The sequence below is a fragment of the Cynocephalus volans genome, chromosome 9 (genome assembly GCF_027409185.1).
Source record: "Cynocephalus volans isolate mCynVol1 chromosome 9, mCynVol1.pri, whole genome shotgun sequence".
NCBI classification, from domain to species: domain Eukaryota; kingdom Metazoa; phylum Chordata; class Mammalia; order Dermoptera; family Cynocephalidae; genus Cynocephalus; species Cynocephalus volans.
This window is the reverse complement of record NC_084468.1, coordinates 143,801,193-143,825,407: the sequence shown is the minus strand read 5'-3', so window position 1 is coordinate 143,825,407 and position 24,215 is coordinate 143,801,193. Positions and strand designations below refer to the sequence as shown.

At 32.7% G+C, this 24,215-nt stretch overlaps 1 protein-coding gene across 3 annotated transcripts in view; it reads left to right on the top strand.

Moving 5' to 3' along the window:
• The window catches only part of FSTL5 (follistatin like 5), a 733,912-nt gene that overhangs the window by 47,310 nt on the left and 662,387 nt on the right, over nucleotides 1-24,215 (top strand). For 2 of the 3 annotated variants that reach the window (XM_063108449.1, XM_063108448.1), the window contains exon 2: nucleotides 23,716-23,746. In XM_063108449.1, the coding sequence (XP_062964519.1) occupies nucleotides 23,716-23,746 (31 nt within the window). Of the gene's footprint in view, nucleotides 1-23,712; nucleotides 23,747-24,215 lie in introns of all 3 variants that reach the window. The other variant, XM_063108446.1, reaches the window with a different exon arrangement.

Sequence of the window (24,215 nt, the reverse complement as noted above, 5' to 3'; positions counted from 1 at the left end):
ATTGCTGGGACACATGGTAACTCCTATGTTCAATTTTTTGAGGAACTGCCAAAGCGTTTTTCATTGCAGCTGTATCATTGTGCATTCCTACCAGTAATTTATGTGGGTTCCAGTATCTCCACATCATTTTCAACACTTATTTTCCTTTTATTAAATTATAGCCATCCGACTAGGTACTATATAATTTCTTAAAATGTACTTTCTGGCTTCAAATTGATATCATAATTCCAAACAGAATAAAATATCTTTAAGCACACACACACACACAAACATGGCTCCAATGAAGAAATTTATTTTTTATGATATTTTAGATGAAGCGTATTGAATCAATACACTAATTTTAAGTAGAATCCAAGGAAGTCTGAAGTTTAACATGTTCCTCGGTGATTCTCATGCACATAAAAATTTGAGATATTCTGAAAAACTTTTTCCAGACCTGTGACCTTTTATCCAGAAGTCAGATATCTGTGTATACGTTTCTTAACTTTGATCTTTGCAGTCCATCTTTTCCCATAGATTACACTTAAATTTTGAGTGTGATCCTGTCTTATCTTCCTCATGTTTATAGACATAACTGTTTCTCATTTATCTGTTGTAGATTATGCTATTTATGGACTATTATTAGCATGTCTATTCCTCTGTGACTCTTGAATTTTCCTGCCCTTTGTGATTGTTTGTGTACTAAGTTGCTGGCCTCATATGCTATTCTGAAATGGAGTGATGATATTGCATAGACCAGATAAATAAATAATAATTGATATTAATTTCACATCAACTTTTTTGTTTCCAATATGATGGTATAGTTTATAGCTCTGAACATAACTAGATTATTCTATTGCAACTTAATTTTTATTTGACTGTGAAATAAGTTTAAAATTTGAATGCTTTAACATAACCACAGTACTAATATGTTTACTAATGTATACCTTCTACTAGGCATTGTTTTCTATGGCTAATAGTTCAGTTTTGAGAAATGAAAATGTTTGACTATCAATAAGCATGAGAAATTATTTCATGACTCCTGGGTTTTTCTCTTTTTCTCTTTCACTTCTGTTGTATCAAAAATATAAGCCACTCAAAGCCTGTTGGGAGTTAAATACCAAATAATTTTAGATTATCTCAGACTTTTTCTGATACATCAGACATTTAGAAATTTAGACTATTATTTTAAAGATATGCATGTAACCCTGTAGTAAATTACCATTTTAAATGTGTGAGATTTCCAGCTTATTTTTAAAAGGTTTCCTCCATTATTTTGAAATTTATTGAATCACACCTGTTCAAAGGGCAAAATATTAGTGAATTTGCTTTTTTAATACAATTATTCCATTGTTTTGGAAGCAATAATAAATTATATCATTGAAAGCCTTTAAGCTCATTGACTTTTTTCTCTCTCTCAACTGTTTGAATAATGTAAACATACTTCATCTTCTTTTGCCTTTGTTGTTTGACTCAAAGCAATTATTACAATTACTATATCCTCCTTGCATTGGTTTAAAAATCTAACTCCATGTCAACATAAAAAATTTTCTAATTGAATAAACAACAAGTTGAGAGTATAGAGTCAATCAGATTGACTCTCACTTTTATAGAACTGGTCTGGTCTATATTTCTGTCATTGACTATCCTTGCTATCCTACAAGGTCAGTGATTCCGATGAAACCTCCATATTCTGAATCTAGTGTTGTCCCTAACTCTTGGAAAATGAGCTTCCTTCCTCATCTCATCACTGACATCAAAGAACAGATCATATGGGCTCCTCATCTACCATTGCTCTCATTTCCATATGTCTCGTTACCTACACTCAGCCTCCCACCCATTGTATGGATACCTTACCTAGGTTATAACTACAAATGGAATCAGTTGTGTGCACACATGTGTGATTAATCAGATACTAAAAATTTCTCTTAATATATCACACTATTCTTCAGAATGTGTTTGTGACAAACTACCTTGCCATTGCCCAATACCCTAGCATTATATTTTTCAAACAAAGAAATGTATTGAATATATAGTGAAATTAAAGATAATTTTTAAAAAGCAATTGCAGGAATGCTCATGGGTGCATTTTTATTATCTCTTTATGCAAAGTAGTCAAAGTAGTTGTAAATGTACTTAACTTTGCATACTGTTTTTCATTATGCATAATGCAAAAACATAAATAATGGAAAAATATTAATTCTTTAATCTATTAAAAATTGTGTATAACAGTATGAATAATTGCTAAATTATTCCTACATACTTTTGTGTTTTAATTTTAGCTTAGGAGATTTTCTTTTCAATAATGTAATGGCAGGGGATATGGAGAGTTTATCTGATAGAAACCTTCCATAAGTAGAGCTCTTGAGGAAAACCTAGATTAGAAAGGAATAAGCAGAGAGAAAGCTTTTGCAATCCTACTAGAACACTATGATTTAGTGAAATGAAGTTCCTGGAATTTAAAGATTAGATAAAAATAGGATCTGCTTGTCAGCTCCTTTCAGCCACAGTGCTAATCGGGCAGATGGGCCACACAATCCAGCTGGGATGTTTATCCCCTCAGGACCTATTTGCAACCTGCTGCTCACAGGTCTTTTTAAATGAAGCACCAGTTTAAATCATACTCCCGTGAAGGCACACAAAAGCAAATGTCTCCATGTATCAATAGTTTCCTCTGTGATAATGAAATTAACAACATATGTTTGAAGTTAAATAATAGTCTTTTATTGGCTGGAATTTGGCATATAGATACATATCCTTTTTCTTTAATTAATTAGAAAATATTTCAGGTATAGAGTATAATATAGAAATAATTAAATAAAGCCCCGTGAATTCAACACAAAGTAAGAAATAAAATACTGACAATATTAAGTCCCTCTGTACATCTCCTCAATTATATTCCTTACTTGACCACCTCTTCAAAAGAATATGTTTTCTTGAATTTTGTGTTAAGCATTCCCATTATATTCTTTGCGTGTTTAATATATATGGATATGTTGATGAACAATAAATAGTGATTTTGACTGTTACAAAACGTTATTAATTGCAAGTAACATTTTGTGTATCTACATTGATTACATTGGTTTCAATTCATTTATTTCTTCTATAATTAATAGCCCACTTACAAATATACCACACTCATCATATGAAGGACAGTTTTGAATATTTTGTTATTACAAAGTGATGCTAGGAGGATTCTTGTACATTTTTCCAAGGGCACATATGCAGCTATTACTCTAGGATGCATAGTCAAAAGTGGATTTTTTTTCTCATAGGATATCTGCATATCCAGATGTAGTTGATATCCACAGATGACAGTGGAAATGAGTTACTAATTTTCTCAAACAACCATATTATTCACCATCTGGTGACAATCATCAGCACTGATTTCAGTTTCTTTGTTGGTCCTGTTCACGTATGTAACCCTTTCCTGTTAATGTTATATTCTTTATCTCTCTCCAAGTTGATTTGTAGTTCTTTATATATTCTGAGTACTAATGCTTTATTAGTGACATTCATTGCAAGCATCTTTTTCTTCTTTACTTATCTTTTAACATTATTTATAGGTATTTTGGGGAACATATTTTTAAATTTGGTGACTATATCAATATTTTCACATGGTTTCAGTTTTAGTATTTGTTTAATAAATGTTTTCTTGCCCTGTGATCACATGGAAACTTATATTATCTTTTAAAAGTTTCAATTTTGCTTTTCATATTCTTATCTATAAACTGAATATAATTATTTGTCTGTATTGTGTGAAGCAGAATTCTGTGCTTTATCTATATGATTATCCAGAAGTCCAAGCACCATTTATTATATAATCTATCCTTACCCCACTGATCTGCAGTGCCACATTTGTAATATACATATGCCTTGTTTTATTTCTTGTATCTTTATTTTATCACCTTAATTGTGTATCCCTGTCTATCCTTAGTCACAAAAACTATAAGAAGTTTTGATACATAGTAAAATTAATCACTCCATCATTTTTCTTCAACACTTTTACAACAATTCTTGAGTCACATTTCCAAATGTTTCAATTTTAAAAATTCAGTATATTGATTGAAATAGAATTAGATATAAGGAGAATTAAGATGCTCACTATATTGACTTCCTATTTTTTGGCTATATACAAGGGGTCTTCAAAAAGCTCATGGAATGATTTGTATTATCTTTCAGTTTTCTTTTTCAATGAACTTTTGAAATGTCCTCATATATATATACAGATATATGTGTATATATATACATATTCTCAAATGTTTTTTAATAGTTTATCATGTTTTCCACAGTGATATTACAGATAGTTTGCTAATCTTATTTCCATATATAGTAATCTTAGTAAAACAGTATTATGTTTACAGTTGTATATTCCTTTTATATAAGAATTTTTATATAGATTTTACGTATGTTTATATATTGATTAAATTGTCCTTCAAATTATTTTATTAATTATGAGAATTGTTAGGAAATTATAATTTTTAAAAATCTTACAACCCAGAAAACTTCTATACAAAGATAGAAATAAAAAAGCAGTGGTATATTGAATAAGCATAAAACTACAATGTGATTCACATCATAGACAATCCACTAAGAGATATCAAAGACAGAAAGAAATTTCATCCTTTTATATAACCAAGCATCTACATCCTATTTTTCAATGGGGAGAATTAGGCCTATTTAAAATTTTTGCTTTCTCTCACATTTGCAATTTAATTCTGCTTTCTACGTGGACAAGTATATGCTTTCCTAAGTAATGGTAGTGTTATTATTATTATTATTATTATTTTGTTTTTTGCTGTCATTATACTATTTACTTTTTTTCTTATTGCCATGTTTGCAACTGCCAGCAAATTGCTTAACATAAATAGAGACAGACTGTGAATATCACCAACGGATTCTTTATTTTAAGTAAAATGTATCTAATATTTTACCATGAATGAATTTTTTTTTTGCAGGATTCTATTCATTAGTCACAAATGTTCTCTACAGAGTGTTAGTAGTTTGCTAATTGGTTACTTATATTTTTACAGTAAGCAAATGTTTACTCACACATACTATTTTGGTATAAATTAATATGATCAATGTCTCTTTATATAGTATATAATATTACTAAATTTTCTAAAATAAATGCATCCTGAATACTTGCAACTAACCTGATATAAGCATGATGCAGATGTGTGTGTATGTGTGTAATCGAATGTACATATCAATGACTTGACTTTGCTAAATATTGTCAGTTTGGCATCTACTTTTAAGTTGATCCATAATATTTCATGATGAGTATTGCTATTAATACTAGATACCAGATTCATCAGATACAGTGAGGAACCTTCTTGCCTTTTTCTTCTGCTCTGTGAAAAAGTTTGTCTTAATAATTAAAATTTTGCCTAAGCTAGGAATTAATTATTTTTACAATGTTTTATTGAATTCTCCTATAAAATCCTTTGGGCCCAAGTTAGGTATTTATCGGGTTTGAGGGTAGAATTTTAAACTACTGTCTATTTTTTTTTTTTTAATGATCATATGGTTATTCAGGTAATAAAATCTGTATCTTCTTAAGTTTTGATGTTATATTTTTTTCTAGAATTTAACTTTTTATCTGAGTTTTAAAATTTATTTACATATGATTGTTGACAGTATACTTGTGTTAATTTTAAATGTTATCTGTTTCTGTATTTAGGCAACTTATTTCATTTATAATATCTATTATCTGTGTCCTCTATCCTTATTTCTTAGTCAGTCATGCTGGATGGTCATCTATTTACTGTTCTTTTCCAAATAGCTATCTCTTGGATGTTTTTTCTTTTTATTGTATCTTTTTTTTCCCATTTTTCTAATTTCTGATTAGTAAGTAGCTTTTCTAACTACTTCAATTGGGGGGGGGTAGGCTGCTTTTCTTTCTCTAACTTCTTTTGTTAGATTTTTAGATTAAAAATTGTAAGCCTTTCTTCTTATCTAAAATATATAATCAAGTTTATAAAGTTAAATCTAACTACTATTTTAGCCATATTTTAGGTTTTAGTGCACACTTCAGTAGTTCCGCTTTATCCATAGGGGATACGTTCCAAGTTCCAAAACACTCACTGAATACATGAAACCACAGATAGTACCAAACCTAATATATATATACACTGTGTTTTTTTCCTGTACATACATATCTATGATAAAGTTTAATCTATAAATTATGCATAGTAAGAGAGTAACAGCAATAACTAATGATAAAATAGAAGAATTATAACAATATACTATAATAAAAGTTATGCAAATATGCTCTCTCACTCTCAAAATATCTTAATATTTTCATATTTTTATATTTCATGATTTCACAGTTCTTTTATTTCCTTAAAATTTTAATCTCAATTTATGTTCTATATCTAATAATCCAAATTTTTGAAACTTGAGGGAGCATCATTAGTTTGTTGTTTCCACTAACATTCACTCTAATAATTTACTAAGCATACATGTTTTATACATTTAGATTCCAAAATGTATTCTGTTTGTGTCTGTCTTTGGGAATCATATAAGGCACGATCCAGGGCACAGATTTCCAGACATGATGTGCTTCTTTGCTGCAAAGGATCTTAAGGCACTACCAAAGTAGAAATATTTTAACTTATTTCTTGAGTTTTCATGAACGTTTCAGTAATATAAATTTGCACCCCACCTCTTTTGAGGACATGCCTGTGGTTACAGACACTCAGGAAATTATTTTCCCCTCACGTTAAGGTACAGGCTCAAAATGACACATTTTCTTGTTTCCTTCATTTTTCAAAATAGTCATTTTTACAAATATTTGTAGAAGTGTATCACGTATCTCTCCTGTTTGAATCCCAGACACAGGCAGTTAACTGGAACATATTTTTAAGTACTTATTATTATCAACCTGTAAATGAATCATCAACGTTATTTTTATCTATCTACCATCCCACCCATTTCTCTATTTATTCACTTTTATCATCATTCTCTACATAACTTTCCCCCTATTGTCAATCATTTTAATTTGTTTGATGACTGATTTTTATTTGTATGTATTATTGTAAAATATACGTTCTTGTGCTTGTGTGTTTTAATAGTAGTTAGACAAGAAGAATAACTTCAAGAGATCTATATTATCCACTGCAATGATTATAGTTAAAACAATACATTATGTACTTGAACATTTCTAAAAGAGTAGATTTTAAGCGTCCTCAGCACAAAAAAATAAGTATGTGCTCATGTGTTTTTAATTCACATAATAGCATTGTTTCTGTCCTTATGCCATTGTTTACTTTCTCAGAGCTTTGTTTTTAAGACCTTTCCATGTTGTTTGATTATTGCATCTAATTGATGAAACCTCCACATTCACAAATCAAATCTTCTAGGAATGACCACATTAATTATTGCCAATACCTATTGCCACCACCAATGCCGTGTTGATCACTCTCTCACCCAACCCCTTATGGAACTTATGAAAATTTCTAAGCTCTTATAAAGATATGGTTCTCAGGGGATTATTTCTATTCAATTTTTCTAGTCTCACACAAATAGTAGCATATCTTTTGATATTTCATATTTTCTCAAAAATGTTTATACTATAGAAACCATTTATTTCCTGGCTCTAGGAGAATTTATTTACAAACACATTTGGGTAGGGATATTTTGGTAAGAGAGATCTTTGATAATCATTTAAAGCATTTTTTTGTTATTGTTGTTTTGCTTTTGTTTTACTTTGTCAAATTTTACTCACCTATGAAAGTTTTCTTTTTCTTTTTGTGCTATTTTGGCATCCCGCATTTTTTCAAAGATGTATCATGTACATCTAGGATTATTAAATGAGGCATTAGAATATAAGGTTTAAATATCTCTTATGTGAAATCTCTGTTGTCTGTATATCCAATTATTTGTATTCCATTTTTGTTTAGCATTCTAGCTTTTATTTTTTAAATTCAGTCTTGCAAAAGGTTTGGCAAGATTTCATTAATCTTAATGAAAAGAAAGTCCCAACTCAAATTTTGTTTATATTCTTCATTTTTTTCTAGTTCCTTGACGTCCATCCTACTTGTTTCTTTTTGCTTATGTTGTTACTATCTTTCAACTTCCTAAGTTGAATGTGTAGTTGCTATTTTATAACCTTTTTTGTTTCCTAATAATTAAAGCTATAAATTTCCCACAGTTGTTACTTTTTCAGTGCTTCATGAATTTTTTCATGCGGTGCCTTCCTCTAGTTGAATCTAAATATTTCATAATTATTTTATGATTTCCTTTTTAGTCAAAGGGTTGTTTATTACTATTATTTAGTTTCTGTTTACAGGGTGCTACTTTCAGCAGACTTTTGATATTTATCATATTATTACTGAATAATATCTGATAAGGTGATATGTGTACTTTTTCCTTTGATTTTTATGAAGTTACCTCTATGGCGTAATACAGAGTCAATTTTTATAAAATTGTGTTCTAAAAGAAAACCATTTTTTCTTTATTTCTAATAGCATTCTTTATATGATTCTTTATATGACTAATAGTTTGAACTGATTATTTTTTATAAGTTTTATATTTCAGATGATTCTTCTCTTAAACTGTTTAATTTCTGTGAGGGATGTTAAAAATTGCAACACAAATCTCTTTCTTGTTTGGTGAAAAAAATTACTACACTGCTTTTGATCTATCCATATATCTATCCTACCTATCTCTCTATTGATTCACTTATTTTATATAATTAATTTATATATTAATTCAGTGTTAAATTTGTTAGTAGGTAAATACATCTTGATGATGGTTATATGCTCTTGTTTTATGCTTCCTATTAGGGCTATATTTTTTCCCTAATTTCCTTACAACATTTTTTAACCTGCATTTTATCTCGGAATTTAGTATTGTTATACCAGATTTATTTAGGTTTCTGTTTGAACCAAATGAACATACACATATATATTTTTGTCCCTTTTTTAAAGTGTTTCTTGCAGACAACATATTGCTAAACCTTATTTTTTAACCAATTGAAGAGTTTTAAAAGGTGATTTTAAGCCATTTACACTTATTATTACTACTGTATTAGGCTTTATTTCTGCCATCTGCCATATATATTTATACTGCACTTTTTTTCTGCTTACATTTATAAACTTAATTTTCTTTAACCAAAAATTTAGAATTTACTTTTATCATTATTATGGATAAAGACTGAAAACCCATATTTACATTCTTTTTATTAATTTGTTAACTTTATTAACAATTGTATCTTCCCATCAAAGGACAGTTGTTTTAGATTAAACTCAGTTCTGTTTGTTTTCTATTTTCCCAAACCCCAAACACACCAAATTATTTACATCTTTCCCTTTACCTTAATAAGAAACTACTTTCTCCTTTTTCTATTTTTGTCCTTATTTAGGTAACAATGAACTTAAAGTCACATAGCCATTTTCTTCTCAAATTCTCCTGGAGTTTTTTGTTTGTTTGTTTTCTTTTCTTAATAAAGTATTTTCTCCAAGACTGATTTTCAAGAGAAAGGGGGAAGAGTCATACTAACAATAGTGAAGAACTTTGCTACATTATTGACAACCCAAAATACTAAAGCTATTTTTTTGTTCCTTCTATGTCTAAGCATGTCTGTTATGAACTCACATATAAATGTTGAAAGCATTTTATTTACTAATTTTAAAATATCCCCTTGTCTTATTATAACCATGTTGCAATTATGTCAGATGTCAATATAATTCCTTTTTCTTTATGAGTCTTTTTTCTTTCTTTTCCAGAATTAAAAAAAAGTCTCTGTAATTGATATTTTAAAATTTCACTGTATACAAGTAGTTGTGAATTTTTTCTGCTTTCCCAATTGACATTTTAAAAACTCTTTTAGCTCTAGATTATTTACTTGTGGAAAATTTATTTTCACAAATTCTTCAACTCTTTTCTACTTTCCATATTTAATTTTCTATTTCTCTGAAATTTTTACTGACAGTTGATGGCTTTGCTACTTAGTAGCTTGTATCACTTAGTTCCTCATATATTTTCTAATTCTCTTTTTTTCCAGAATTATTTGCATTAATTTAATTTTCTACTTTACCAATGATTCAGCTTTACTTATCCAACAATTAAGCTCATTTCTCATATTCATTATTTCAACTATTATATTTTATGCCCATTATTTTCACCTTGCTTTTCTTTATATTTACCTATTCTTATTTCTTATTGCTAAAATATTTTCTTAGTTATATTTATCATGCTTATTTTTAAATTGTAATTGTTTCACATTATTTGTGTGGTTCATTTTGCCTTTGATTTCTCATCTATAGAAATTATATTCCTCATTTATCTAGTTATTTCCATCTGCAAGGTCATGTTCCAATAGGAAAATCAGCTATTCAAATTGGAAAGGGCTGATAGCCACTGCTTCCTGTTAATCCCAACTTAATTGAAAAGAAAGAAAGAAGAAAGAGGCTACAGGATTGAGATCCATAGACACCAAAGAACCACCCATATGATACAATTCTTCCATGAGCTCTTCTACAGAGAAGTGTACCTCTGAGTGTACTGAAAACAACCACACTGTATAGATATACTATCCTTAGTTTATAACCCATAATCATTGTTATTTTGAAATAGAGGAGGTAGAGGAATACATGAGCAAGTACATGTAATCAGCCAGTTCACTCCACCTGGGTTGTGCTGAAATAATCCTGCTAATAGTGGACTTCGGGATTTCTGAGGCAAATGTGTTATATCATCAATGAAAAGGGCATTCATAAGGCATTTGGATTTGGGTAGACATGGAGGCAAGAGCAAACCTCGAAAGCTTTTTCTCAGTCTGGTATCCAACCACCTCCCATTCACTACCAACACAAGTCATGAAAATCTTTGATCATCCATTGAGTTTATTACTGTTTTCATGATCGTTTCTCACTTGCATGTTTTTATCTTGCTTTTGTACACTTTCCAAAGAATTAGCAACTGATTCGAGTTCAGCCTTTTACCCCCGACTACTTTAAGGGTTTTAACATTATGCCAATGTCTCAGTTCCAAAATTCAATTTTCACTATTCCAAGACCTGTTGTTTGCCCCCACCTCCACATAGTGCAGATTGAGTGGGACAAATGTCTACACTTTCAACATCAGCTGACAGCTTTAATTTTCAGCTCCCTCCTTTGATTTTGGACCCCATAACTCAGAAAATGGCTTTTTCAAAATATCTAGTTTACATATTACTGCAAATCAATAGCACTTTTCCAATACTCATTACAATTATTTTTTTATTTATATCTTTGTATCCATTTTCTTGATGACTTTCTATTATTCCACAAAACCTGTAAAAGCTGTGGGGAAAAAAATGATTTGCTTATAAATTCAATAAGGTTTGTCAGACATATATATCTATATATCTACCCAGATATTTACATATATAGATATAAAATGGCATTAAATGTGCTTGAAAAGTAAGCCTGCATTTTCCTGAAGGGGAAGAAAATTATACTGACAATAGCACCAAACTCGGATGAATCATTGCCCACCGTAATTGTGTCTTTGTGTATAATATGTTATTGAGTGTCACCCATGTAAATTATTCTGAAATTTTCTTTTTTCTAAATCTTGCATATGTTTTAGTCCTTAGAATAGATTTTAAGTGTTTTGAGGGAAAAGGCTTTAACACAAACAATTGTAAATACAGTGCCCTAGGCCTCACTCACCTTTTGGTTAAAATCAGGCAGATTTATATGATAGCTGTTACCATCTACCTGACAAAACAGTAATAAAAATTCTGTCAAATATTCTACTTATTTTAGGTAGATCACAGGCTGGGAGGTAGTATTTTTTAAATGGCAGTTCAACTCGTGTTTTTGGCTTTATATCTCATGAAATCACATTTGCTCGAAAATAGTACTGTACATGCCACAGTTACCATCTCATAGAGACTTCCATGAACCCTTGTTTGTGAGGATGTATGTAGGGAAAACTACACTTTTGGGCACCTCATTTCAGATAAGATAGATAGCAAACTTAAAAATTGCCTGCCACATAGTAAGAACGATATTAGTGTTTTAATCTTATTATTTTTATAATTCCCCAAGTGTTAACCTTCTTTTCATAGAAACTTGTAACCAATTCCTCTGTCTTCTTAGATGGGCATTGGGTGTGCTTAGACTCCACGATATTGGCCTCCATTGCGTTTATCTTCCCATTAAGCCCCCTGGTTGCCTGTGCCCAGAGTGTATAGTATTAGTATTAGTATTTTTGTACAAAGTATATTTTTAATAATAAGTGTTAGTTATTTATTGGTACCCTCTGTAAAATTTATATTACTAGATAAGGCATAATCTACAATTCTTACTTATGGGCCTTTTACATACTTAATAAATTACCAACTTAGATCTATTGAAGGATAAACATAAAAATGGAAGGAATTCTAATGCAAATGTTGGTATTTTAAATCATGCAACTTCACTAATTTTCATGACAGTCATTAAATTAATTAGTGATATATGTTTCCATTTATTACAAATTTCTTCAATTAGTAATTTGAGTTAGAAAAAAATCATTCCTATTTTTCACACTCCAAAAATATACTGTAAAAACTGTTATAATAATCGGCATGTTTATTTAATTTATATGGCTCTTTACCAAATAGCTTCAGCTGTAATACTTAACTGGGCATAAATTTTCATCTGGAAATATGAGAGAACTTATTCTTGAACATATTTTAAATAATCCTCAGGTCTAAAGAAGTACGTAGTTGAGCTCTGCTCCTCCCGTAGGATTGAATATTTTACAATTCTGTGCTTTTGCACAGCTTAATGCTCTTTTCTCCCTGGAAATTATTTTGTCACCCTTTAATTCTTAGCTCATGATATTTTTACCATGAGTTCTTCCTTGTTTTCACACCTCAGCAGAGGCAATTGCTCTTCCTGTCCTTGTTTCTATATCATCCTATAAATTCCTTATCATTGTTTTGTAATTAATAGCTAATCTGTTCCTCCAGGTAGAATGTGAACTCAGAACAGAAATCTTATGTTATCTACAGTTAATTCCTATCTCATAACACAGCGCTGGCCATGTAGATTTCAAGCAAACCTGTATTCAAGAAGAGAGTGGTTAGTAAGTCAATAGCTTATTAAAATGGCCATATAATTATAAGAAGCTTAATACCTTCAATGCATATTTCAAATTTCTTCAGACAAAAAATAAATAAATGTACAAAGGATCTGAAAGCAAGTTAGAATGCATCTTATCAATATGAAAAATGTGATTTCCCCCATTTTCTTCTTAAAATATCATTACAAATATTTCAAAATTAAATAGGTACACCTTTTAAATGTTTCCAAATGAATGCTGGACATCTTTCACAATGAAATATTGTCTAAGAGCCATAACTGTCAAAAGTAATTTAATAATTTAATCATTTTATCTACCCTATTCCCATTTCAACTTAGTCTAAAAAAGTGGTCTATAACATATATTAATGTTAGATTTTCTCCATATTTTTACTCAAAGTCTAATAGTACAAAACAATGATTAGAGCTGGGCTGGCTGGTTAGCTCAGTCTGTTAGAATGTGTTATAACACCAGGGTTCAAAGGTTCAGATCCCCATATCAGCCAGCCACAAAAATAAAACAAACAAAAAAAATGATTATATTAGAAGGATCTATATAATTATCATTTTTATCTGAAAATACACTTTAGGTGAAAGAACATTTCCTTTCTTGTAGCATATTTTAAAATCCTCAAATCCATATGCATTGTGAAATAAATGATTTATACTTTATTGCAGAGAGGAGTGCTTTTTTGTCTGTGTACTATGTATGGATTTTTCTAAATGCTTAATTACCTCTTTGATTATTTTAACTATCTACTATGCTTAATATGAGCCTTTGTATTATTTCTGAATGTGTCTCACTACCTAATTGCTCTCTTCTACATGTTAATTTTTTGTTCCTGATGTCCATGATATCTTCACCTAGTTAAAATCTTCTCATTCTTTAAGACCCAGTGTGTCTATGTCTTTCACGAGTCCACCAACCAGGGCTGTCCTTTGTGATGCTGGGAGAACTTTTACTGTTGTACTTGACACAGTGTATAGTGATTGTTTATGCATGTGTCTTATCCATTGAACTTGAATACACATATTCTTGGTAAAAAATAAAAACAAAACAAAACAAAAAAAACAAGCAAACATAAAAACTGAACAATTTTCTGATGTTTACAAATAGATTTAAACCATAAATATCTATATATTTCCCATAATAAATATTAATTTTATTTTAAATATAAATACACATAAATTTCCCTTATAAAGCTTTTAAACCGAATGTTTATAATCAGAGTATGAATGGATTAAAACCATAATGCAAGTATTTTAAATACTGAAGGGATTTGATAAGCAAATTAACTTCTAGTTTGAAATACTTGTTTTAAAGTCCAGTGCATGTCTCTTGATATCTTGTTTATGGTCTTTATAATTTAGACTAATACTAAGAATACTACTAATCCAACAAGTTTTCTCTAGCTTTTCTCCCTGAAAGTCACATAAACATAGCAAATATAGTATGAATCTACAATAAGAAGCAACTATAATTGTGTCATGTGGAATCAATATCTTTATACCAATGAACTAAAACAAAGGAGAAGCAACTATAGATTAACATTCTGTAGCATTTTCAGGTTGTATTTTGGAAAAAAAAAAAAATATATATGTATTGCTTTGCCTCCCACAGATTTTTCACCCCTTTTCCCCTGGGTGATGTAACCACCAAAGATTACTCAAAGCCCATCTCTTCTGAGCAGTGAGAAGCCCCAAAAAGGGGGTTAATCTCCCAGAACCCACAAGAGCAAGGCATTCCTTCCATTTGGGAAATTAACCACAAATTGGGGTTCTCTTCCCACATTTATTCTTCAGACCAGGAAGTTACAGGAAGAGAACACAGGTGGGGTGTTCATTAAGTATAGTTTAACAAGTTTAATAGAAGCTGGTAACATGCAATTAAGTCGATCCACTAACAAAAGCTTGATTTTAGCAAACATTCTCTTCTTACAGCAATTTCCCAGTATCTTTACATATCAATCAGTACCTGTCTGTCTTTGAGCCAGCAACTTTGCTGTGTTACAGTTCTTTATCTTACAACAGAAACTATATAGCCAGGGGAAAATTTCCTGTCCTTTGCAAAGTCAATATTTGAAACTACAAGGCTTTGGAAAACCAGGCCCTGTGAAGACATTTGCTTCATGCATAAATGGCATGTGTGCTGTAAGTTAAACTATAAATGCAAGATGTCATTTCTTACAAAAATAAGAAAATTACTTTTATTTCTCCAGGAATCATTGAAATATACTAGTTGCTGGACCAAACTATAAGTTTACCATCCCAGCTGCACTTCCACAACATACTACCTGTTTTGCAGTCTTACACACACTCCCTTGGATCTGTAACTTTGTTCATGCTATGTCCTCTGTATAGATGGGCTCCTTTCCTCTGCTGAGGAGATAAACTAATTTTTCTTATAATCTCATCTTCTCTCTGTAGATTTCCCAGTTCCTCACCTTCTCTCAGCTTCCCTTCACTGGCCCAACTTAGTAAAGAATGGATATATCCTTTAACTGTGCTCTCCAGATTTAATGCATAATTTCACTATTAAATGTCATATTTTACTACAGATACTGTGTGTATGTGTGTGTGTGTGTGTGTGTGTGTGTGTGTGTGTGTGTGTGCGCGCGCGCACGCGCCTGTCCCTACACCAGACTATTACATTCTAAAGTTCAGAGACTCTATTAGGAAGAGAGCCCACTCTTGTGGGTGCTCCTATAGACACTGGGAATATACCTGTTAAGGCTGGAAAGTCCCTTTTCTTGTGTAACATATATTCCAATGAGGGGATTAGATAATGCATAAATAGGTTAGTACTCTTGTATATTTTTCCTTGCTCTGTCCACCAGAAGGGTTTAGAAGCAGTGACACCTTAATAACAGTGAGAACTCCTAGAACCCAGCCTATAGTAATATAGTATCATTAATAAAACATCATATATATGTACACCAAAAAAAAAAAAAAAAAAAAAAAAAACAAGTATATCAATGGTTATTGCCTGTATGGAATTCATGGCTCTTCCTTAAAGTAATTTAAGTTTGTAGAATGGAAAGGGAAGACAAGTCCTTGATAGCCTAATGTTCATTTCCTTAGTGCTGTTATGGTAGAGACGATGCACTTAGCATTTACAAGGTTTCTTCACTTCCCAGAGACAATGTGTTTCTCATTGAGAAGGAAGGAGCTGGGTAAATTGTATTTGAAGATATTGTGGCCAGGCATTTAGCTTTAATGTTTGTTTATAAGACATTTATTTTCATGTGATAACATAGTTATCAAATGTTCAGAATTGTCATGCCATAAATCCAAATACTGGATAAGAAATATTCGTAGTAATATCTCCTATTGTGGTAACATTCAGCCCAGTTCAAAGGCCAGCAATCTGGCACATTGGTGTTATTTGGCTAACTTTATGATTGCCTAGATGCTTTAGGACCACTACACCTCATCTACAAAACTACTGTGTACCCCAACTTGGCTTAATTTTACATTGTGTTAGCTAAGTAGCATTTACTATATAGTTTTTTAAAAAAATATTTAAGAGATTGTATGGTTGACTCATCCTTCTTCCGAATCCATACTTCTGCTCAGATTGCCTTTGCTAATCTTCATCGTGCTGTCTGCAAGAGCTGTTAGCCCTTTTCCACCATTAGGCAGAATTTCATGGTGTCTACTTATGAAATGAATATACAGCACTTTGGGATTCTTAGAAGAGATAGTGTAGTAGAAAGTAAAACATGAATGGTTTGCTATTATTTAGCTTTGCTATTATACATAGCCAAATATGGTTCTTTTTTTACTTTAACGCAAGTTTACTTTATCAGGAAATCTTTTGAAAGAACATTAAAATTGATTTATACCAACAGATAATGGCATTCTGCTCTTATGGACAAGACCTAGAGTTTCCTAATGTAAGAATGTTTTTCAAATGCATTATGCAGACAAATCTTTCTGAGTACTTATGAGTTCTCACATAATTAATCACAATTTTCTCCATAATCTTTCCTTGTCAAAAAATTTACACTTCAAACATGAATTAATAGTTTGTAAAATAAAATTATGAAAAAAAAAATATTGCCAGGTTGAGCAATGCAAAATTTTAGACACAGAAGGAAGTTGCAATAGTTATCACTTTGAGATTCTTAAATAAGTCTCTACTGAAAGGTCTGTACACACCTGGCAGTAAATGGAATAGTTTGTCTTTATTTCCTTCTTGCTTAACAAGTCTGTTCCCATTCTTTCCAGTTCACTAAATTAATTACAAGTTTATTTTCTCTAAGTTCATGTTTCTTAAACTTTTCATCTGTGTAGAATATTTAAGCAAGCTCGCTTTGGTAATTTATAATTATGTAGAACTGCATAGACAGAGAATTGGGTTTTAACAAACCAATACAGTAAAATATAATATCAGTGAATGTTAAGCTTTTTCAACTATAGTTAAATTAAGGCTAAAATAAATATTAGACCATTTCTGTTGCTTATAACAAAATACCTAGAACTGTGTAATTTATAAGAAAATGAAATTTATTTGTTACAGTTTCAGAGGCTAGGAAGTCCAAAGCCCAGGGAAAACATCTGATGAGGGTCTTCTTTGGTGGTGGCTTTACAGCAATGCAGGGGTATCACATGGCAGAAAATGGCAGAGAGAGAGGTCCTGGTACACTCTCCTTTCAAAGCCCTCAGAACCTCACTTCTGACCACCATTATCAATCAATTCACTACGGCATGGTCCTTACAATCTAATCACTTCTTCAAGGCCCCACCTTTCTATTACCATAGTAGAATTTCCCAGCCTCAACAGTTACAGTGGGAATTAAGCTTCTAAAATATGAACTTTGGGGGACACAATACAATCAATCCACAGCATTCCATCCCTGGCTCCCAAATTTCATGCCCTTCTCACAGGTAAATACATTCATTCCATCCTCCAAATCTTAACTTACTTCAACTCAAAAGTTCCAAAATCCCATCTCTGAAATCAAAACAAGTTATCTGCTGCAAAGATACAATGGTGGAACAAGCATAGGGTACATATTCCCATTCAAAAAGGGAGAAATAGGCCGAAAGAAAGGAGTAACAGTTTCCAAACAAGTTCGAAACCCAGCAGGGTAGGCATTAAATCTTACAGCTGGCGAATCATGTACTTTGACTCCATGTTGAATGTCCTCTGCACGTTGGTGGGGGGTTTCAAGTTCTTGGGAAAGCCTCTCTTGGGAAAGCATTTTTGGTCTCAGGCCACACTTTAGCTCTCCCAGAATGGCATTGCATGCTGGTAGCTCCAAAATTCTAGAGTATCCATGGCAGTTCTGCTCTCATGCCTTCACTTGGCATGGACATGGTGAGATTTTTCTGCTACAACTTAGGCCCCACTTTTCCTCTTGGCATTGCTTTAGCAAAGGCTGTATGCAGTGAATCCACCACTGTGACAGATCTCTTCCCAGGCCTCCAGGCTTTTCCATATATCCTTTGAAATCGGGATGGATGCTCCCAAGCCTTCACAGCTCTGGCAGTCTGTGAGCCTGCAGACCTAACACCACATGGACACTGCCAAGGGTTCTGGCTTGTATTTTCCAAAGCTGCAGGTCCAGCCACACCTGGGGCCAATTTAGCCAAGGCTGAAGCAGTCAAAGCAACCAGGGTGCTGGTGCTGGAAGCAGCTTCCCAAGGTGGCCCTGGGCAGAGAGCCCATGGAGGGTGCCTCAGGCCTGTTCCCCAACACCATTCTGTCTCCTTAAACCTCTGGGCCTGTAATGGAAAGCTTGGCCCCAGAAGCTTCTCCAATGTGTTTACGGCCTTTTCTCCCTTCTCTTAATAATCCTTTTCTTTTGTACTGATCTTTTTAGCGCCACTGCATTTTTGTCCTGAAAATGCTCTCTGCTTCTCTACCACCACTGGCTGCAAATATTCCAAATCTTTATGCTCTGCTGCCCTTTCAAACTCTGGCTTTTATGTTGTGTCTTTGCCTCCATAACTCAGCATAGGGTGTTACAAGTAGCCATGCAGGTTCCTTAACGCTTTGCTGCTTAGAAATTTCTTCCACTGAATACCCTGGGTCAGCACTTTAAGGTTCCATATTCCATAAAGTTTTGGGTCATGGACAGAATCCAGTCAAGTTTCTTGCCAGTTCATAGAAAGGGTGATCTTTGCCCTAGTGGCCAATAGCTCCTTCTTATTCTTATCTGAGACCTTCTTAGAATGGTCTTTATGGTCCGTATTTCTATCAGCAGTCTGTTCACCACCATTTAACCAATGTCTAAGAAGTTCCAAAATTTTCGTGGTTTTCTTGTCTCCTAAACTCCCACAAGCAGCTAGCCTTTTTCCAGCCTGTTCCTTCAAATTCCTCCAGCCTCTCCTCAACACCCAATTCCAAAGTCTCTTCCACATTTTCAAGTATTTGTTATAAGCAACATCCCACTTCTCTGGTACCTATTTTCTATTTTTTTGTGTTGCTATAATAGAATGTCCCAAACTGGGTAATTTTTAAAGAAAAGAGGTTTATTTGGCTCATGATTCTCAAACAGCTGCATCTGGTATGGGCCTCAGGCTGCTTCTACTCATGGTGGAAAGAAGCAGGCAGCTGCAGTTGCAAGATCACATGATGAGAGGATGAGAGAAAGAGAGAGAGAGAGAGAGGTGCTTTAAACAACCAGCTCTCACAGGAACGAATACAGTGAGAACTCACTCACTATGCCTCCCTCCAAGAGAGGATATTACCTATTGGTGGGAGTTCTACACCCCAATCACCTAAACAGCTCCCAATACTGCTACACTGGTGATCAGATTTTGACATGAGCTTTGGGGGAGAGCATATCCAAAGTCTGTCATTCCATACCTCCCCCCACACTTGCTTCCTCTCTCCATGTGATCTGCTTGCATCTGTCCCTGCCTGCCACTTTCTGCCATGAGTAGAAGCAGTCTGAAGCCCACACCAAATGCAGCTATCCCAGAATTGTGAGCCAAATAAACACTTTTTCTTTATAAATTACCCAACACAAAAACAGACTAATACAATCAGTATTACAAACATATGATGACAAAACTCAACTAGAATTGACTGAACATTGCTAAGCTGTATTATGTGTGATTCTTCTTGCCTACTGACAAAACTCAGTGCATTTAAAATCTTCTCAATTTTCTGGAAAACCACCCTAACCCCTACCACTCAGCCTTTTTAAAAATTATGTAAAGACAACAAATCATCACAGATTGAACATGTTTAATTTATCATATCAAACCTGTGCACCTCTTGCATCTGTGACCAATCCTTCCTGTGCCCACCTGTTATATTATGGGAACTGGTCTTCCTTCTACCCAAATTCCATCCCCACTTGTGTTCTGTATCACATCCACCCTTTCAATAACCTTATAAAATCAGTCATATCATATCTTCCTTTTATCTTAATACTCTCCATTTCTACATGTATCTTCCATCACTTAGACATTCTCAAGTCTCACTGATATAATGAATAACTGTTATATTATGAACTAAACAAAATAAAACATAAGCCAAATGAACAATTACAACATCAAAAATCTGCACAATCCCTTTATGGACTTCACTCTCCAGCTACAGAATATCTCAGGTTTTTCTTTCCTTGTCATGTTTCTCACATTCAATTTTTACCTCTTTATACATTTGTCAATCACCCTTTCCTTCCATGAATAACTGTAATTTGAATTCTGAGCCTAAAAGTGCACCAAGAAAAGTATCTTATCTGAAGTCAATGAATTTATTTATGTCAATAAATCTAACTAATGGACATTTTTGTAGATATAGTTGTACTTGACCTTTCAGAAGAATTCAATGCTACTGAAAATTTCCCTCCTCCGTAATATATTCCTTGGGATTTCATAATTCTTTGTTTTTGTGGATTTTCTCCTGCAATTTTTCTATTCTTTCATTCTCTTGTGTTGGCTAATTCAACTTTATATATTTTTCCAGTACTCAGTTCTAGATTACTCACCTCTACTATGTTTTGCAGATTCAGACTGATTATTTACACATAGGCTGATGATTTTGAAATTTATGCCTTATTGAAATATCTGCCATGAGTTATAGACACTATAACCATCTGCCTATTTTGAATCCTCCGAGTGATTGTCAAAGTAATTTTAGGTTAACATGTCCAAAATCAAACCCATGAAAATTAGAGATCTACAATTATTATCTCTGAAGAGACAGAGCAACAAAGGTCACTTCAAGGATATGAACAATTAGAAGGATGGAGTTACCTCTAACAAATAGGAGGAAGATGACCAAAGATGTAAGGAAAGATCATAAATTCAGTTTTCAAAATGACAGTTAGTCTATGTTATTAGATATCCAAGTACAGATATCAAAAAAATAAAAAATAAAAATAATAGTTGAATGTGTAAGTCTAAAATTCAATAGTGAGTTTGGACTACATATGCAAAGTTGGTAGTCCTTAGCAAATGGATGATACTTAAAGCAGGAAGATTAGATAAAAGCACCAAAAGAGTGAGCTGTGTTGAAGAAAGATAAGATCTCAATGCCTAGGAAGCTATGTTTAGGAATTGAGGAGATGAGGAAAAATCAGTAAAGGAGACTTAAAGGGGGGGGGGGGGGGCAGAGAACTAGCAGAAAAACCCAAAAAGTGTGGTAGTGATAGAAGACAAGTGAGGAAGGGATAAAAGTATTTCTTTTTTGTCCATCTTCCTCATCTTGGTTAGAGGTAACTCCATCCTTCTAGTAGCTGAGTCCCCTGGAGTCACCTTGTCTGGTCTGTCTCACATACCCAACATTTAATCTGTCAGCAAACTGGATATTCAAAATCCACTGCGACCGTGCTACTCTATGCCATTGTCACTGATCACCTGGATTACTGCAATATGCTCTTTACTGGCCCCCTTGATTTTGTCTCTGCTCCTTTCAACCTATTCTAAATAGACAGGCAGATGGTTTTACTTAAATATTATTTAGATAATGTTGCTCCCTTTAGAAGAAATGTTCAATGCTCAGCTCTCTCAGAATAAAAGCCAAAATCCGAACAAATGCCCCAAGTGTTAGTCTATTTGGTCCCTATTACTTCCCCGATGGCATTTCCTAGTACACTTCCTTCACTTAATCCAGTCCACTCACACCAGGCTCTTTGATATATTTGACAATGCTAAGAACTCCTGTATCTCAGAACATTTGCAATTGTTTTTCTCTCCTAGAACATTTTTTTCTCCATATAGATGTTTGGATCATACAAACATTCAGAATTTTATCTAAACATAAATTTATCATTGTGGCCCTATGTATAATTATAGTCACTTCACTCCAACACTGTCACCTACAGTGCTATATCTTTTTATGAATAGAACTAATTACCATCTATGCATCATGTTCCACAGGGACACCATTTTTTTCTGTTTCCTTCACCCCTTATAATCTCATCACCTGGAATAATGTCTGGCACATAAAAAGTGATCCATACATATTTGATGAAAGACTGAATGAATGAATGAATGAATGTTAAAAAGGTGGAGGGAGAGGTAGAGAGAGAGAAAGAGAGATTTTCATTAACAAATGTTCCATTGGAAAATTTAAGTATGCCAAACCTATAGTTATGAAAGAATAATGTATTTCTAAAACAAATAACATATATTTGAATTTTAGTGTAAGTGACCAACAGATACTCTAAATTAAAAGTAAACTAGAACTGGAAAAATCTATTAACTGACAAAGAGCCGACAGAATTCAAACACAGAGGTTGGTTGAGTTAGGATGAAAGAATTAGAACAGAAAGTCTTAAAGTAGAACGGAATTATATATTGAGTTAGCTGGTTCAATAAATATACATTTGTCAATATGCATTTAATTCTCAGAATCTGAATCTGGAATTAATGTTTGCAGCAAAATAAGTTCTTCATATTTTTTTTTTACCCCGCAGTCAAAATTTATTGGCATTCATATAGTTCTGCAGTTTAATATATATGAGATTGTCATTTTTTATTAGAAACATATTTCAAAATTATTTTTAGTGTAAGACCCTAAAACTTTTAGGCAGAGTAAACTGTGCTTGAATATTAATTGAGAAGTTAAAGAGTGCACAATATCTACTTTAAATCTTGAAAGCAAGCTAATTATTTTGTGGTTGCTTGGTAACTAATAAGGAGTGTCAAATTGAGAGGTAGGTTGACAGGAGCAGGCTTTGAATAAGTAATAGAATTCTTGTCAACTTTAACCTTAAAAAAGTGAAATGGGGTCTGATTCTAAGTTAAATAGAAAGAAAAACAGTTGAAAAATCTTTTGTGTCTTTGCAGTGGAATTCCTCACTATTTTTGCCCCTACATTTTTTCCGTCAACAATTCATGATTGTGGACCTGTTGAAAGCACATTTTGAAGACATCATTCAATAACTGTTGGAATTAAATGGAATGGCCTAAAGCATTTGAGAGCCATAATTATTTATTTTTCATTAACCATTTGTTGATTTATTTATAAATGCATATTCATATAATGTACTGTTTTTTTAGAGAAATATATGTCTTCCAAGAGCTACTACTCCAATAAAATATTTTACATAAGTATTTTTAAGGTGAGAATTTTGCCACAATGTCTCCTCAGTATATTTAAAAAAAAAACAAAAACATTTTGATGGTCTTTATAGGTATACTTCATGTATTACTGTTGTTCCCGTATTTACTTACACATTTTGACCTATTTCTGTTTTAATTCCAGCAGGAAAAAAGTCAAGAAAGTTCAAGAATCAAAGGTAAGAAAAAAATGTTTTAAGATAATAGTTGCATAAATTCAAATTTATAGGAGAATGAAAAAAAATGTGATGCTACTTTGGAAATAAAGTTAAAAATGAGAAAAATAATAAAACTTCAATGTGATTTTGAAGCCATTTCTAGCCCTTTGAGGACTCTCCAGGGCTATTGAAGATTCTCCACTGATATTTCCCTTCTCCATAAAGTGCTCTTGGAAACGTCAACATATTAGGTCCCTGGAACTGAGAACCTGACTTTCAGAAAGCCCCCACCCTTCAGTTTCCTTCCTCTAAGTTTCTATCTCCCTAAGTCTGTGTTCCCATGAACAGGTTGAGCAGGCTGTACCCAGAATGGAACATTGTAACTATTTCCCTTGCAGGCCCAAAGTTTCTGTCTCGTAAGTCTCTGTTCCCATTAGTAAGCTGTACCCGGAATGGAACATTGTAACCGTCTTCCTAGGCTAAGCCAGAT